At 46.5% G+C, this 13,190-nt stretch overlaps 1 protein-coding gene across 3 annotated transcripts in view; it reads right to left on the reverse strand.

Moving 5' to 3' along the window:
- Positions 1-13,190, reverse strand: part of pde1ca (phosphodiesterase 1C, calmodulin-dependent a) — a 116,322-nt gene that overhangs the window by 39,445 nt on the left and 63,687 nt on the right. For all 3 annotated transcript variants that reach the window (XM_014157413.3, XM_014157411.3, XM_082965644.1), the window contains exons 3-7: positions 12,393-12,506; positions 10,508-10,690; positions 8,404-8,470; positions 1,770-1,886; positions 1,173-1,313 (exon numbers count right to left, since the gene is read on the reverse strand). In XM_014157413.3, coding sequence (XP_014012888.1) covers positions 1,173-1,313; positions 1,770-1,886; positions 8,404-8,470; positions 10,508-10,690; positions 12,393-12,506 — 622 coding nt within the window. The remainder of the gene's footprint in view (positions 1-1,172; positions 1,314-1,769; positions 1,887-8,403; positions 8,471-10,507; positions 10,691-12,392; positions 12,507-13,190) is intronic.

Genomic DNA, 13,190 nt, shown 5'->3' on the forward strand with positions numbered 1-13,190 from the left:
CTGACTGACTCTACGACATGGCCTGCAGGCAGGAGGGTGGCTGCTGACTGACTGACTGTACGACATGGCCTGCAGGCAGGAGGGTGGCTGCTGACTGACTGACTCTATGACATGGCCTGCAGGCAGGAGGGTGGCTGCTGACTGACTGACTCTACGACATGGCCTGCAGGCAGGAGGGTGGCTGCTGATTGACTGACTCTACGACATGGCCTGCAGGCAGGAGGGTGGCTGCTGACTGACTGACTCTACGACATGGCCTGCAGGCAGGAGGGTGGCTGCTGACTGACTGACTCTACGACATGGCCTGCAGGCAGGAGGGTGGCTGCTGACTGACTGACTCTACGACATGGCCTGCAGGCAGGAGGGTGGCTGCTGACTGACTGACTCTACGACATGGCCTGCAGGCAGGAGGGTGGCTCCTGACTGACTGACTCTACGACATGGCCTGCAGGCAGGAGGGTGGCTGCTGACTGACTGACTGTACGACATGGCCTGCAGGCAGGAGGGTGGCTGCTGACTGACTGACTCTACGACATGGCCTGCAGGCAGGAGGGTGGCTGCTGACTGACTGACTCTACGACATGGCCTGCAGGCAGGAGGGTGGCTGCTGATTGACTGACTCTACGACATGGCCTGCAGGCAGGAGGGTGGCTGCTGACTGACTGACTCTACGACATGGCCTGCAGGCAGGAGGGTGGCTGCTGACTGACTGACTGACTCTACGACATGGCCTGCAGGCAGGAGGGTGGCTGCTGACTGACTGACTCTACGACATGGCCTGCAGGCAGGAGGGTGGCTGCTGACTGACTGACTGTACGACATGGCCTGCAGGCAGGAGGGTGGCTGCTGACTGACTGACTCTACGACATGGCCTGCAGGCAGGAGGGTGGCTGCTGACTGACTGACTCTACGACATGGCCTGCAGGCAGGAGGGTGGCTGCTGACTGACTGACTCTACGACATGGCCTGCAGGCAGGAGGGTGGATGCTGACTGACTGCCTCCATGGCGTCATAAATTCCACTGATAGAGGATGGGTCAGACTTAATCAAACAAGAATACTGCAGGTACCCTCCTGTGGACACACACACCTTAGGAGACACACGTACACACACATGCACGCACACGCACGTAAAGCAAGCAGACGCACAAATGAAAATAAAATGTCTCTTACCACCATGCCTGTCTTCAATAATAGATAGTGTACTGTCTGAGTGACGTCTGCAGCATGCATCAGGTTATGGTAGGGATTCTTATGTTTGCTGTAGCCCACCTCCAAGGCTTCCACAAAGGACACCAGGGCAGAGATAGGGATCTGAACAACAAACGAAAACAACAGAGCTCAGCCAGTGACCTGAGGGAAATCTCTCATTCTGGCTCTTACACAGATTGGCTTTTCTCAGCTAAAAAGTTCCTTCCTCTCATCGCCTCCTGTCCTTCATTGTAGCGATCTGAAATAGTTGACTAACCTAATGATGAGCTTCAACCAAGTATTTTCCAATCAGTGAAGATGAAGGGGAGGAGGAGAGAACATTTTTATTTAAGCAATTGATTCCCTTCTCCCTGGGCAAAAATTGTTAAATGGGTATTTGTAGCTATGCATTTATCAACACAGACTTTGATATCCTTGTGATGCAGGTCCAGATAGTCGTACAACCTCTGAGACCTTCTGATTCAATGGAATTAAAAGAACGTCACTCATCAATGCCCACAGGGGGGTAGATAAGGGAGTGGGAGAGAATGAGATGCGGTCCTGTTCTGATCAGCTTACCTTGAAGCGATTGATGAGGTCATATCTTGTGAGCAGCTCGTAGAATATGAATTTCAACGCGTGGTCCCCACTCGCGTCATTCAGGGCAAACACGTCAAAAGACCACATGTCCACGTGCTGCGAGAGGGAGTCATTGTCAGAACAAGTATTGAAAGACTAAATCAAATCTGAATGTGTCTGGAAAGCAAATAATTGAGGAGGAGCAGGGAGGGGTATCTGATAAAATGAAAATGGTGTGCATCTCATACATTTTATTTTCCTTTATATTGCTATATTCAAGTATTATTTCACAATAAATGCACCTTATTGAACGCCTGCATGACCATTTGAAAAGCATAGAGCCTAAATCAAAATACATTAAGGGTCAGAGGGCAGTAGGCATGTTTTTACATCAGATGTTTATTCTAGTTTGTTTGATGATACAGTATGTTACATGAATTTAAAGCCCAGGGGCTGTTAGGAGTCAAAACATGAACCTCAGTAATAACGAACAAGAACAGAATCCCCATGTACAGCTAAAGGTGAGTTATTAATAGGATTATTCTCTCTCTCTACCTTCTCTCTCCATCACTCCCCATTCTCTCTCTACCTTCTCTCTCCATCACTCCCCATTCTCTCTCTACCTTCTCTCTCCATCACTCCCCATTCTCTCTCTACCTTCTCTCTCCATCACTCCCTATTCTCTCTCTACCTTCTCTCTCCATCACTCCCCATTCTCTCTCTACCTTCTCTCTCCATCACTCCCCATTCTCTCTCTACCTTCTCTCTCCATCACTCCCCATTCTCTCTCTACCTTCTCTCTCCATCACTCCCCATTCTCTCTCTACCTTCTCTCTCCATCACTCCCCATTCTCTCTCTCTACCTTCTCTCTCCATCACTCCCCATTCTCTCTCTACCTTCTCTCTCCATCACTCCCCATTCTCTCTCTACCTTCTCTCTCCATCACTCCCCATTCTCTCTCTCTACCTTCTCTCTCCATCACTCCCCATTCTCTCTCTACCTTCTCTCTCCATCACTCCCCATTCTCTCTCTCTACCTTCTCTCTCCATCACTCCCCATTCTCTCTCTACCTTCTCTCTCCATCACTCCCCATTCTCTCTCTACCTTCTCTCTCCATCACTCCCCATTCTCTCTCTACCTTCTCTCTCCATCACTCCCCATTCTCTCTCTACCTTCTCTCTCCATCACTCCCCATTCTCTCTCTACCTTCTCTCTCCATCACTCCCCATTCTCTCTCTACCTTCTCTCTCCATCACTCCCCATTCTCTCTCTACCTTCTCTCTCCATCACTCCCCATTCTCTCTCTACCTTCTCTCTCCATCACTCCCCATTCTCTCTCTACCTTCTCTCTCCATCACTCCCCATTCTCTCTCTACCTTCTCTCTCCATCACTCCCCATTCTCTCTCTCTACCTTCTCTCTCCATCACTCCCCATTCTCTCTCTACCTTCTCTCTCCATCACTCCCCATTCTCTCTCTACCTTCTCTCTCCATCACTCCCCATTCTCTCTCTACCTTCTCTCTCCATCACTCCCCATTCTCTCTCTACCTTCTCTCTCCATCACTCCCCATTCTCTCTCTACCTTCTCTCTCCATCACTCCCCATTCTCTCTCTACCTTCTCTCTCCATCACTCCCCATTCTCTCTCTCTACCTTCTCTCTCCATCACTCCCCATTCTCTCTCTACCTTCTCTCTCCATCACTCCCCATTCTCTCTCTACCTTCTCTCTCCATCACTCCCCATTCTCTCTCTACCTTCTCTCTCCATCACTCCCCATTCTCTCTCTACCTTCTCTCTCCATCACTCCCCATTCTCTCTCTACCTTCTCTCTCCATCACTCCCCATTCTCTCTCTACCTTCTCTCTCCATCACTCCCCATCTCTCTCTCTACCTTCTCTCTCCATCACTCCCCATTCTCTCTCTACCTTCTCTCTCCATCACTCCCCATTCTCTCTCTACCTTCTCTCTCCATCACTCCCCATTCTCTCTCTACCTTCTCTCTCCATCACTCCCCATTCTCTCTCTACCTTCTCTCTCCATCACTCCCCATTCTCTCTCTACCTTCTCTCTCCATCACTCCCCATTCTCTCTCTACCTTCTCTCTCCATCACTCCCCATTCTCTCTCTACCTTCTCTCTCCATCACTCCCCATTCTCTCTCTACCTTCTCTCTCCATCACTCCCCATTCTCTCTCTACCTTCTCTCTCCATCACTCCCCATTCTCTCTCTACCTTCTCTCTCCATCACTCCCCATTCTCTCTCTACCTTCTCTCTCCATCACTCCCCATTCTCTCTCTACCTTCTCTCTCCATCACTCCCCATTCTCTCTCTACCTTCTCTCTCCATCACTCCCCATTCTCTCTCTACCTTCTCTCTCCATCACTCCCCATTCTCTCTCTACCTTCTCTCTCCATCACTCCCCATTCTCTCTCTACCTTCTCTCTCCATCACTCCCCATTCTCTCTCTACCTTCTCTCTCCATCACTCCCCATTCTCTCTCTACCTTCTCTCTCCATCACTCCCCATTCTCTCTCTACCTTCTCTCTCCATCACTCCCCATTCTCTCTCTACCTTCTCTCTCCATCACTCCCCATTCTCTCTCTACCTTCTCTCTCCATCACTCCCCATTCTCTCTCTACCTTCTCTCTCCATCACTCCCCATTCTCTCTCTACCTTCTCTCTCCATCACTCCCCATTCTCTCTCTACCTTCTCTCTCCATCACTCCCCATTCTCTCTCTACCTTCTCTCTCCATCACTCCCCATTCTCTCTCTACCTTACTCCCCCTTTCTCTCTCCATCACTCCACATTCTCTCTCTCTACCTTCTCTCTCCATCACTCCACATTCTCTCTCTCTACCTTCTCTCTCCATCACTCCACATTCTCTCTCTCTACCTTCTCTCTCCATCACTCCACATTCTCTCTCTACCTTACTCCCCCTTTCTCTCTCCATCACTCCCCATTCTCTCTCTACCTTACTCCCCCTTTCTCTCTCCATCACTCCACATTCTCTCTCCACCTTACTCCCCCTTTCTCTCTCCATCACTCCCCATTCTCTCTCTACCTTACTCCCCCTTTCTCTCTCCATCACTCCCCATTCTCTCTCTACCTTACTCCCCCTTTCTCTCTCCATCACTCCCCATTCTCTCTCTCTACCTTCTCTCTCCATCACTCCACATTCTCTCTCTACCTTACTCCCCCTTTCTCTCTCCATCACTCCCCATTCTCTCTCTACCTTACTCCCCCTTTCTCTCTCCATCACTCCCCATTCTCTCTCTACCTTACTCCCCCTTTCTCTCTCCATCACTCCCCATTCTCTCTCTACCTTACTCCCCCTTTCTCTCTCCATCACTCCACATTCTCTCTCTACCTTACTCCCCCTTTCTCTCTCCATCACTCCCCATTCTCTCTCTACCTTACTCCCCCTTTCTCTCTCCATCACTCCCCATTCTCTCTCTACCTTACTCCCCCTTTCTCTCTCCATCACTCCCCATTCTCTCTCTACCTTACTCCCCCTTTCTCTCTCCATCACTCCACATTCTCTCTCTACCTTACTCCCCCTTTCTCTCTCCATCACTCCCCATTCTCTCTCTACCTTACTCCCCCTTTCTCTCTCCATCACTCCACATTCTCTCTCTACCTTACTCCCCCTTTCTCTCTCCATCACTCCCCATTCTCTCTCTACCTTACTCCCCCTTTCTCTCTCCATCACTCCCCATTCTCTCTCTACCTTACTCCCCCTTTCTCTCTCCATCACTCCCCATTCTCTCTCTACCTTACTCCCCCTTTCTCTCTCCATCACTCCACATTTTCTCTCTACCTTACTCCCCCTTTCTCTCTCCATCACTCCCCATTCTCTCTCTACCTTACTCCCCCTTTCTCTCTCCATCACTCCCCATTCTCTCTCTACCTTACTCCCCCTTTCTTTCTCCATCACTCCCCATTCTCTCTCTCTCCTTCTATCCCCCATTGCCTCTCACTCCATCACTCCCCATTTTCTCTCTCTCTCCCCATTCTCTCTCTCTCCCTCCCTCACTCCCCCATCTCTCTATCTCATTCTCTATACAACTCCCTCCCTCCCTCAATCCCTCCCTCTCTCTCTCTTTCCAACAACGTTCTGTGGAGTTCTTCTGGCATGTCTGTGGCAGGGGCCATTGGAATTACAACACATTAAAGATTTAAATCTTTAAATTGGAAGTTTTTGCCTGCTCTCCATCTCTGTCTCCTGCCACTGGCTTACACAGCCTGCAGGCATACTGAAAGAGAGAGATGGAGATGGAGAGAGAAAGAGGGATGGGCTGGAGCGAGCGAGAAAGACAGAGGGAGAAAGAAAGAGAGGAACTGAGAGAGAGAGAGAGAGAGAGAGAGAGAGAGAGAGAGAGAGAGAGAGGGAGGAAGAAAGCGGGCTCAAAGATGACAAAGCCAAGTTGTCCAGTCTCCGTGTGATTCAACCAATGACGGATCAGGACAGCAGGCTGAATACAGAAGGAATGGGGGTAAGTAGCAAACAGAGCTTTTCATTTCAACACTGTGTTATTTAGCGGTTTTAGAGTAGAATAAGAAGAAAATGGCTTTGTGAGATAGCTGGAAGAAATCTAACAGTCAAGCCAGCCAGTGAAGGATTCATAAGGTAAGGCATGATGATATCACATCATCGGTAAGGAATGATGCCAGCCAGGGGCGGCCTGGGACAAGAGTTTGGTCCTGGCATTTTATCCACACCAGCCCACATCACTGCACGCGCTTCCAAGTCTGTTAAAATAGGACTACAGATGTAATTGTATTTTATACCAATGTATTGATCCAACAGTAAATGTAAATTTCCAAACAAGAAACGTTGCAGTTGCAGGCGCGGCACTCCATTTCCCAAAGCCATATCAAATATCTTGGTTGTAAAATACATAGTTGCTATTGAGCTGAATATTGAGTGTTGAGAAAAAAAATGCCTACATAAAGCTGAGACCCTCCTCTCTTCGGCAGGGACAAGGGGACGAAGCTCCCAAGGCTGTGTTTTTCCCTCAATTGCATTTTGAAATGTTATATGATCAGAACACATCTTTCTCTCGAGCGCATGGGTGGGTGCAGACACAGGGGCAGGGCAGACACTTTCATTACAGGAATCATAAGGATAATGCACCAAATCATAGTTTTAGCCACCCAAAAAATAGGAAATTTTGAGTGAGGTGACAATGTAGACTTTACTCTTTTTACATTTATAGGCACCCTTTCATTTTTTTTGACTGTCTAATGACAGAGTCTGAGCAGGTATTTTTGCTGATGCCGCATTTTGCTTTGAATGTGAGTTTGTGTGACCTCAGCTCACTCTTTTAGAAAACCAGGCTGTCCCATTGTGGGAGGGGGGGCTGGCCGTTTCCCACTGATTAGTATAACAGATACATTTTTTGGGTGTGTGTCAATTTCGATCAGCCCACCCAACAACAAAACAATTCCAGCCCATCTGGCATTTACCAGAATTGCCAGATGGCCAATCCACCATGCTATCAGCACGTTGGTCCTAACTGTACAGGGTTGGTCCAGTACGTTTATGACACAGAGTCCTGGTTTTCATTTTACAGGCTTTTCCTGGTTTGGTATGGATTCTGACCTCTCAAGGTTTAGGTTAACGGTTGTTGTACCGTTTTGTATAGTTATGAAATAGAAACAGTGCATGTCATGACACAGTTAAGTTTATCTTACTGATGGGGTAGGAATGGGGTGTTGAACCCAAACCCCACGGGAGAACACATATGTCATAATTTATGATGTGCATAAAACAAAACACACTATTGACCTCTGTACCTCTGAGCAACTAGTTAGGGTTACCCAGATGGTTAGGTGCTGTGTGTGTGCGTCCGTGCAAGCATATGTGTGTGTGTGTGTGTGTCTAGGTGTGTGTGTGTGTGTGTGTGTCTAGGTGTGTGTGTGTGTGTGTGTGTGTGTGTGTGTGTGTGTGTGTGTGTGTGTGTGTGTGTGTGTGTGTGTGTGTGTGTGTGTGTGTGTGTGTGTGTGTGTGTGTGTGTGTGACGATAGCAGAGAAAGAGAGAGAGGTCTACTTTATCATCACACCAGATTAAACAGATCAAACAAAACTCTAATTCGGTCATCTCCCTCTGCAGATGAAGAGTCATTACGTCATGAGGCATGAAAACATGGCACGCTACGCCACTATTACACAGCAATAACAACAACACATTACATGAAAATCCCTTCTATAAGCTCAGCAGTGTATTAATACCTTGTGTTCTTTTGCATGGGAATAGGTCCTGCTTTCAGTAACCGGGAGACAAATGATTACTCATTACAGGACAGCCATTCAATAGTAAAAATGAATTGTATTTTTGTCAAATGTTGCTTTTACCCCCGTGTGTTCTGGCATCGGAGCAGAATGACTTGAAATGAAAGCATGCGGTCTGTATGTACTGTGATTCTACACATCTACACATCTATTCCATCATATACTGTGTATGAAATAGGGTGAAGTTGTGAATGATGTATGGTTTTATCTCGGTTGCCCTGGCCTGTTTGGCGTATCGCAGGCCTGACCCTCTCTCTCCTCCACCCCGTAGGACTATCTCAGACTTCCCCCTGCATTGTTGGCCTATCGCCGTCCTTTCCAGACCGCGGTTCTTAATACCTTGAGCACCGTGATCACGCTGGGCGGATAGCTTAATCCCACCATGTTGGACGTCCGGCGGTACATCCTGTCAGGGAGAGATAGCACGCACGCGCACGCACACACGCACGCACGCACACGCACACGCACACGCACACACACACACACACACACACACACACACACACACACACACAATGTTAGGACACCCAGAGAGCAAGGACCACTGATTGGTGGAGGTGGACGTGGGGAGATGGCTCATGGTATTAGCATTTCAAGGGTACGGGGAGGGTGGTTCTGGGGGAAATACCTCACAACAGGGATGTGATGGGTGACCTTCCCAATGCTTATCATCTAGGCTGGGGTTTACCCTTCTACTGTGAAACTGATACATACTGTATGCTATCAAATACACCCACCCAGGGCTTGGGCAGAGATTGCTGGATGCTGGATGCAAACACTTTCATGTAGGGTTCTTTATGATAAGGCATTCTCTACAGGACAAAATTACTTTGAAAATACATTGACGGCTTCATTGACAGTTGGCCAAAATATGGAACTCCCATCCATTAAAGGGATACATCAGGATGTTGACAACAAGGCCCTTAAAATCTACTTCCCCAGAGGCAGATTAACTCGTGGATACCATTTGTATGTCTCTGTGTCCAGTATGAAGGAAGTTAGAAGTAGTTTCGTGAGACAATTCTAACTAGCATTAGCGCAATGACTGGAAGTCTATGGGTAACTGCTAGCATGAGATAACCTTGGGACCCAGAACCAAATCTTAAATGCAAGCTACTTGATTTGATTACAGTCTGTCAAGAGAGACTAACAGTGAGCTGAATGTGGGATATCCTAATTCAGTATGAAATTCACCAACCATATGGCCAAAAGTATGTGGACACCCCTTCAAATCAGTGGATTTTGCTATTTCAGTCACACCTGTTGCTGACAGGTATATACAATCGAGCACACAGCCATACAATCTCCATAGACAAGCATTGAGAGTAAAATGGCCTCACTGAAGAGCTCAGTGACTTTCAATGTGGCACTGTCATAGGATGCCACCTTTCCAACAAGTCATTTCGTTAAATTCCTGACCTGCTAGAGCTACCCCGGTCAACTGTAAGTGCTGTTATTGTGAAGTGGAAACATCTGGGAGTAACAAAGGTTCAGCCATGAAGTGGTAGGCCACACAAGCTCACAGAACGGGATCGCCAAATGCTGAAGCGCGTAGCACGTAAAAATTCACTCACTACCGAGTTCCAAACTGCCTCTGTAAGCAAAGTCAGTACAAGAACTGTTCTTCAGGAGCTGCATGAAATGGGTTTCCATGGCTGAGCAGGCGCACACAAGCCTAAGATCACCATGCGCAATGCTACGCATCGGCTGGAGTGGTGTAAAGCTATCCGCCATTGGACTCTGGAGCAGTGAAAACACGTTCTCTAAAGGGATTAATCACGCTTCCCCATCTGGCAGTCTGATGGACGAATTTGAGTTTGGCGGATGCCAGGAGAACGCTACCTGTCCGAATGCATAGTACCAACTGTAAAGTTTGGTGGAGGAGGAATGTTGGTCTGGGGCTGTTTTTCATGATTCAGGCTAGGCCCCTTAGTTCCAGTGATGGGACATCTTAAAGCTACAGCATACAATGATATCGAGACGATTCTGTGCTTTCGACTTTGTGGCAACAGTTTGGGGAAGGCCATTTCCTGTTTTAGCATGACATTGCCCCCATGAACAAAGCGAGTTCCATACTGAAATGGTGTGTCGAGATCGGTGTGGAAGAACTTGACTAGCCTGCATAGAGCCCTGACCTCAACCCCATCGAACACCTTTGGGATGAATTTGAACACAGACTGCGAGACAGGCCTTATCGCCCAACATCAGTGCCCGATCTCACTAATGCTCTTGTGGCTGAATGGACGCCCCTGCAGCAATGTTCCAACATCTAGTGGAAAGCCTTCCCAGAAGAGTGGAGAATGTTATAGCAGCAAAGGGTGGACCAATTCCATATTATTGCCCATGATTTTGGAAATACACTGAGAGTGTGTTACTGTCAGTGCTGATCCCCCAGTTTAGTAAACATGCTACATGTTCGGAGGACATTGGATGACAAACTAACCTCTCAACAAATATCCCAGCCTGCACTGCGTGTACGATACTGCGGAAGCGCGGTTTCTCTTCGGTCCGGCGCAGCATCAGACCCATCTGACGCGTGAAGGTGGAGGCCAGCCAATCACGCACCTCTGACGGCACCGAGTCCGACTGGATGTCACTGAGCTCATCCTCCGTGTCCACCAATCGCCTGCGGAGAGGGACACACGCACACACACATATATGTGCAAATACATGCATGGACGCACAAGTATGCATTCATGCATGTACACACACACGCGCGCGCTCACACACGCACACGCGCACACACGCACACACACACACACACACACACACACACACACACACACACACACACACACACACACACACACACACACACACACACACAGCAGGCCCCATCACTTCTCATCAATAATGTTTCAATCAAGTTAAAATAACTACTTTGTTTTGAGCACTTGATACATTTTTCATTAAAACCCAATTCTGCTCTCTTTCTCTCTAACAAATATGTGTGAGAGAGAGAGAGAGAGAGAGAGAGAGAGAGAGAGGAGAGAGAGAGAGAGAGAGAGAGAGAGAGAGAGAGAGAGAGAGAGAGAGAGAGAGAGAGAGAGAGAGAGAGAGAGAGAGAGACCTTACTGAAAAACCATGTGATGATATTTCACATGAAGTTTCACATGTGGATTTTCACATAATCACATAAAATTTCACATGTTAAATCATGTGAAACAATGGTTTTGGAACACTTCACATGTAATGATATTTCAAATGAAATTTCACGTGGATATTTTTCACATTATATTTCACAGGTGATGCCCTGCATAAAAAATAAAACATTCATTATGATGTCCTCGGAACGTCACGTGGTCGCAGTGTTTTCAACATACATATTCGACACATGATTACGTTGTTTATGTTTATTTATACTGTAATTATTATTCAACATGTCCTCATCTGGGATTTGAACTTACAACCTCTTGGTTCATGGCATTTCGATCTTCCTGCTATGTCACCATGTCGGTGTCAATAACTCATTTCACCTGTATTCCAACACTTTGGTCAAAAATACAAATTGCTGAAATAAGTAAATGAAATCAATGATGAGAGAATAAACCGATTAACTGAAATAGCAGTGCAGATGGCACTCTTTTGCTAAGTGCAGACATGTATTATAGGTAATGAATCTGTAGGAGACTTCATCATCATGTCAAGTGTAATCATGTTGACAAAAGATGTTTACACTATTTTAGCTGAACAGCGTACCACCTACGTTAAAACACCCATACCATTTCATTACCTCCCTTCCCAAAAAACACATGTGAAATGTTTCCCATGTGAAAATCTAATTTCACATGTGAAATCGCATTTTTCCATCTTTTAAATTAGAGTTCACATGTTAACACCCCCTTTTTGCATGTGAGGGGAATAACATGTTTTAAATCTTTCATATGTGAAAATGATAATTTTCATTTTCACATGTGAAAACCTAAATCTCACATGTGGAATTTAATTTTCATGTGAAAAACTTTGTGAAAATCTAACTTGAAGTTTTACATGTGAAAATGTTCAAATTTTGTCAAATGTGTAGTTTCATGGTATCACTTGTTGAAAATGTGGGTCCTCATGTTGTCACATGTGCTCCACATGTGCTTTTGACATTCATTTCATCTAAGATCACATGTAACATTCATGTGGTTTTTCCATAAGGGAGAGAGAAAGAGCAGGAGGGTAAGAGAGAGATGGAGAGAGAGAAGGAGAAAATAACATTCAATAGGCAGAACATTCTGAGAAATAACTCTGCTCACACAGAATATGTCCGATTCTGTATGTAATATGTATAGTGGTATTGACCAATCTACTGGACAGTTGTGCCAATGATAAGATATCCATACCGTGTCTCCTCAATGTACACAGACTCCAGGACTGAGGCTGCATACTCCAAGTTCTTCTTGAGGTCGACGACGGACGCCTCTCCTCGTTCCAACTGTTTCACCAAGCATCGCAACCTGGAGAAAGGCAACAACAACACATCTCATGAGTTTTCATGCTTTTACAGTTGCAGGCACTAAACGTTAGACTGTGCCACCGTATTGGCAGAACAATTGCCGTAAGGCGTGTGTTTTTATGCATGTGCTATTAAGCGTGGCTTATTTTTCAAAATTAAGTGGACTTGTTACATCACACACTACCCTGAAAAAGAGCAATAGCATACATTAATCCCACTGTCCTGTGGCTGAATACTGAAACTACTCAGGCCATGATGACTACATTAAAAAAACTGTTGTCCTGAAAGTAAAAAGGCATATGTGGATCATAATCCTATTTGGTTATGGTAAAGGTAGATAGAGATCTACATTTAGACAGTCACCTGGTACACCTCCATGTCACACCCACCAATGGCACAGAGACAGCAGCTTCACTACTAGCCCTGTGCTAACTATGCTTGTAAAATATTAACAAAACCTGATTAAACAATGAATTAACGTGTTTGACACCTTACTGAGGAGGGATGTGAAGGTTCGAGTAACTGGTAGGTGAACAGAATTATTTGGTCAAGTGAAATAAATAAGGAAGGATGCTAGGTTAACTAAGGAGAGAGGAAGCTATTCAGCTGTGTATTCATGCATGCCACACTGTTGGCTGGACATGCAGTATGACACACACACACACGCAGATCTAACAGCCAATAG

This window comes from Salmo salar, chromosome 19, assembly GCF_965601325.2.
Source record: "Salmo salar chromosome 19, fSalSal1, whole genome shotgun sequence".
Taxonomy (NCBI): Eukaryota; Metazoa; Chordata; class Actinopteri; order Salmoniformes; family Salmonidae; genus Salmo; species Salmo salar.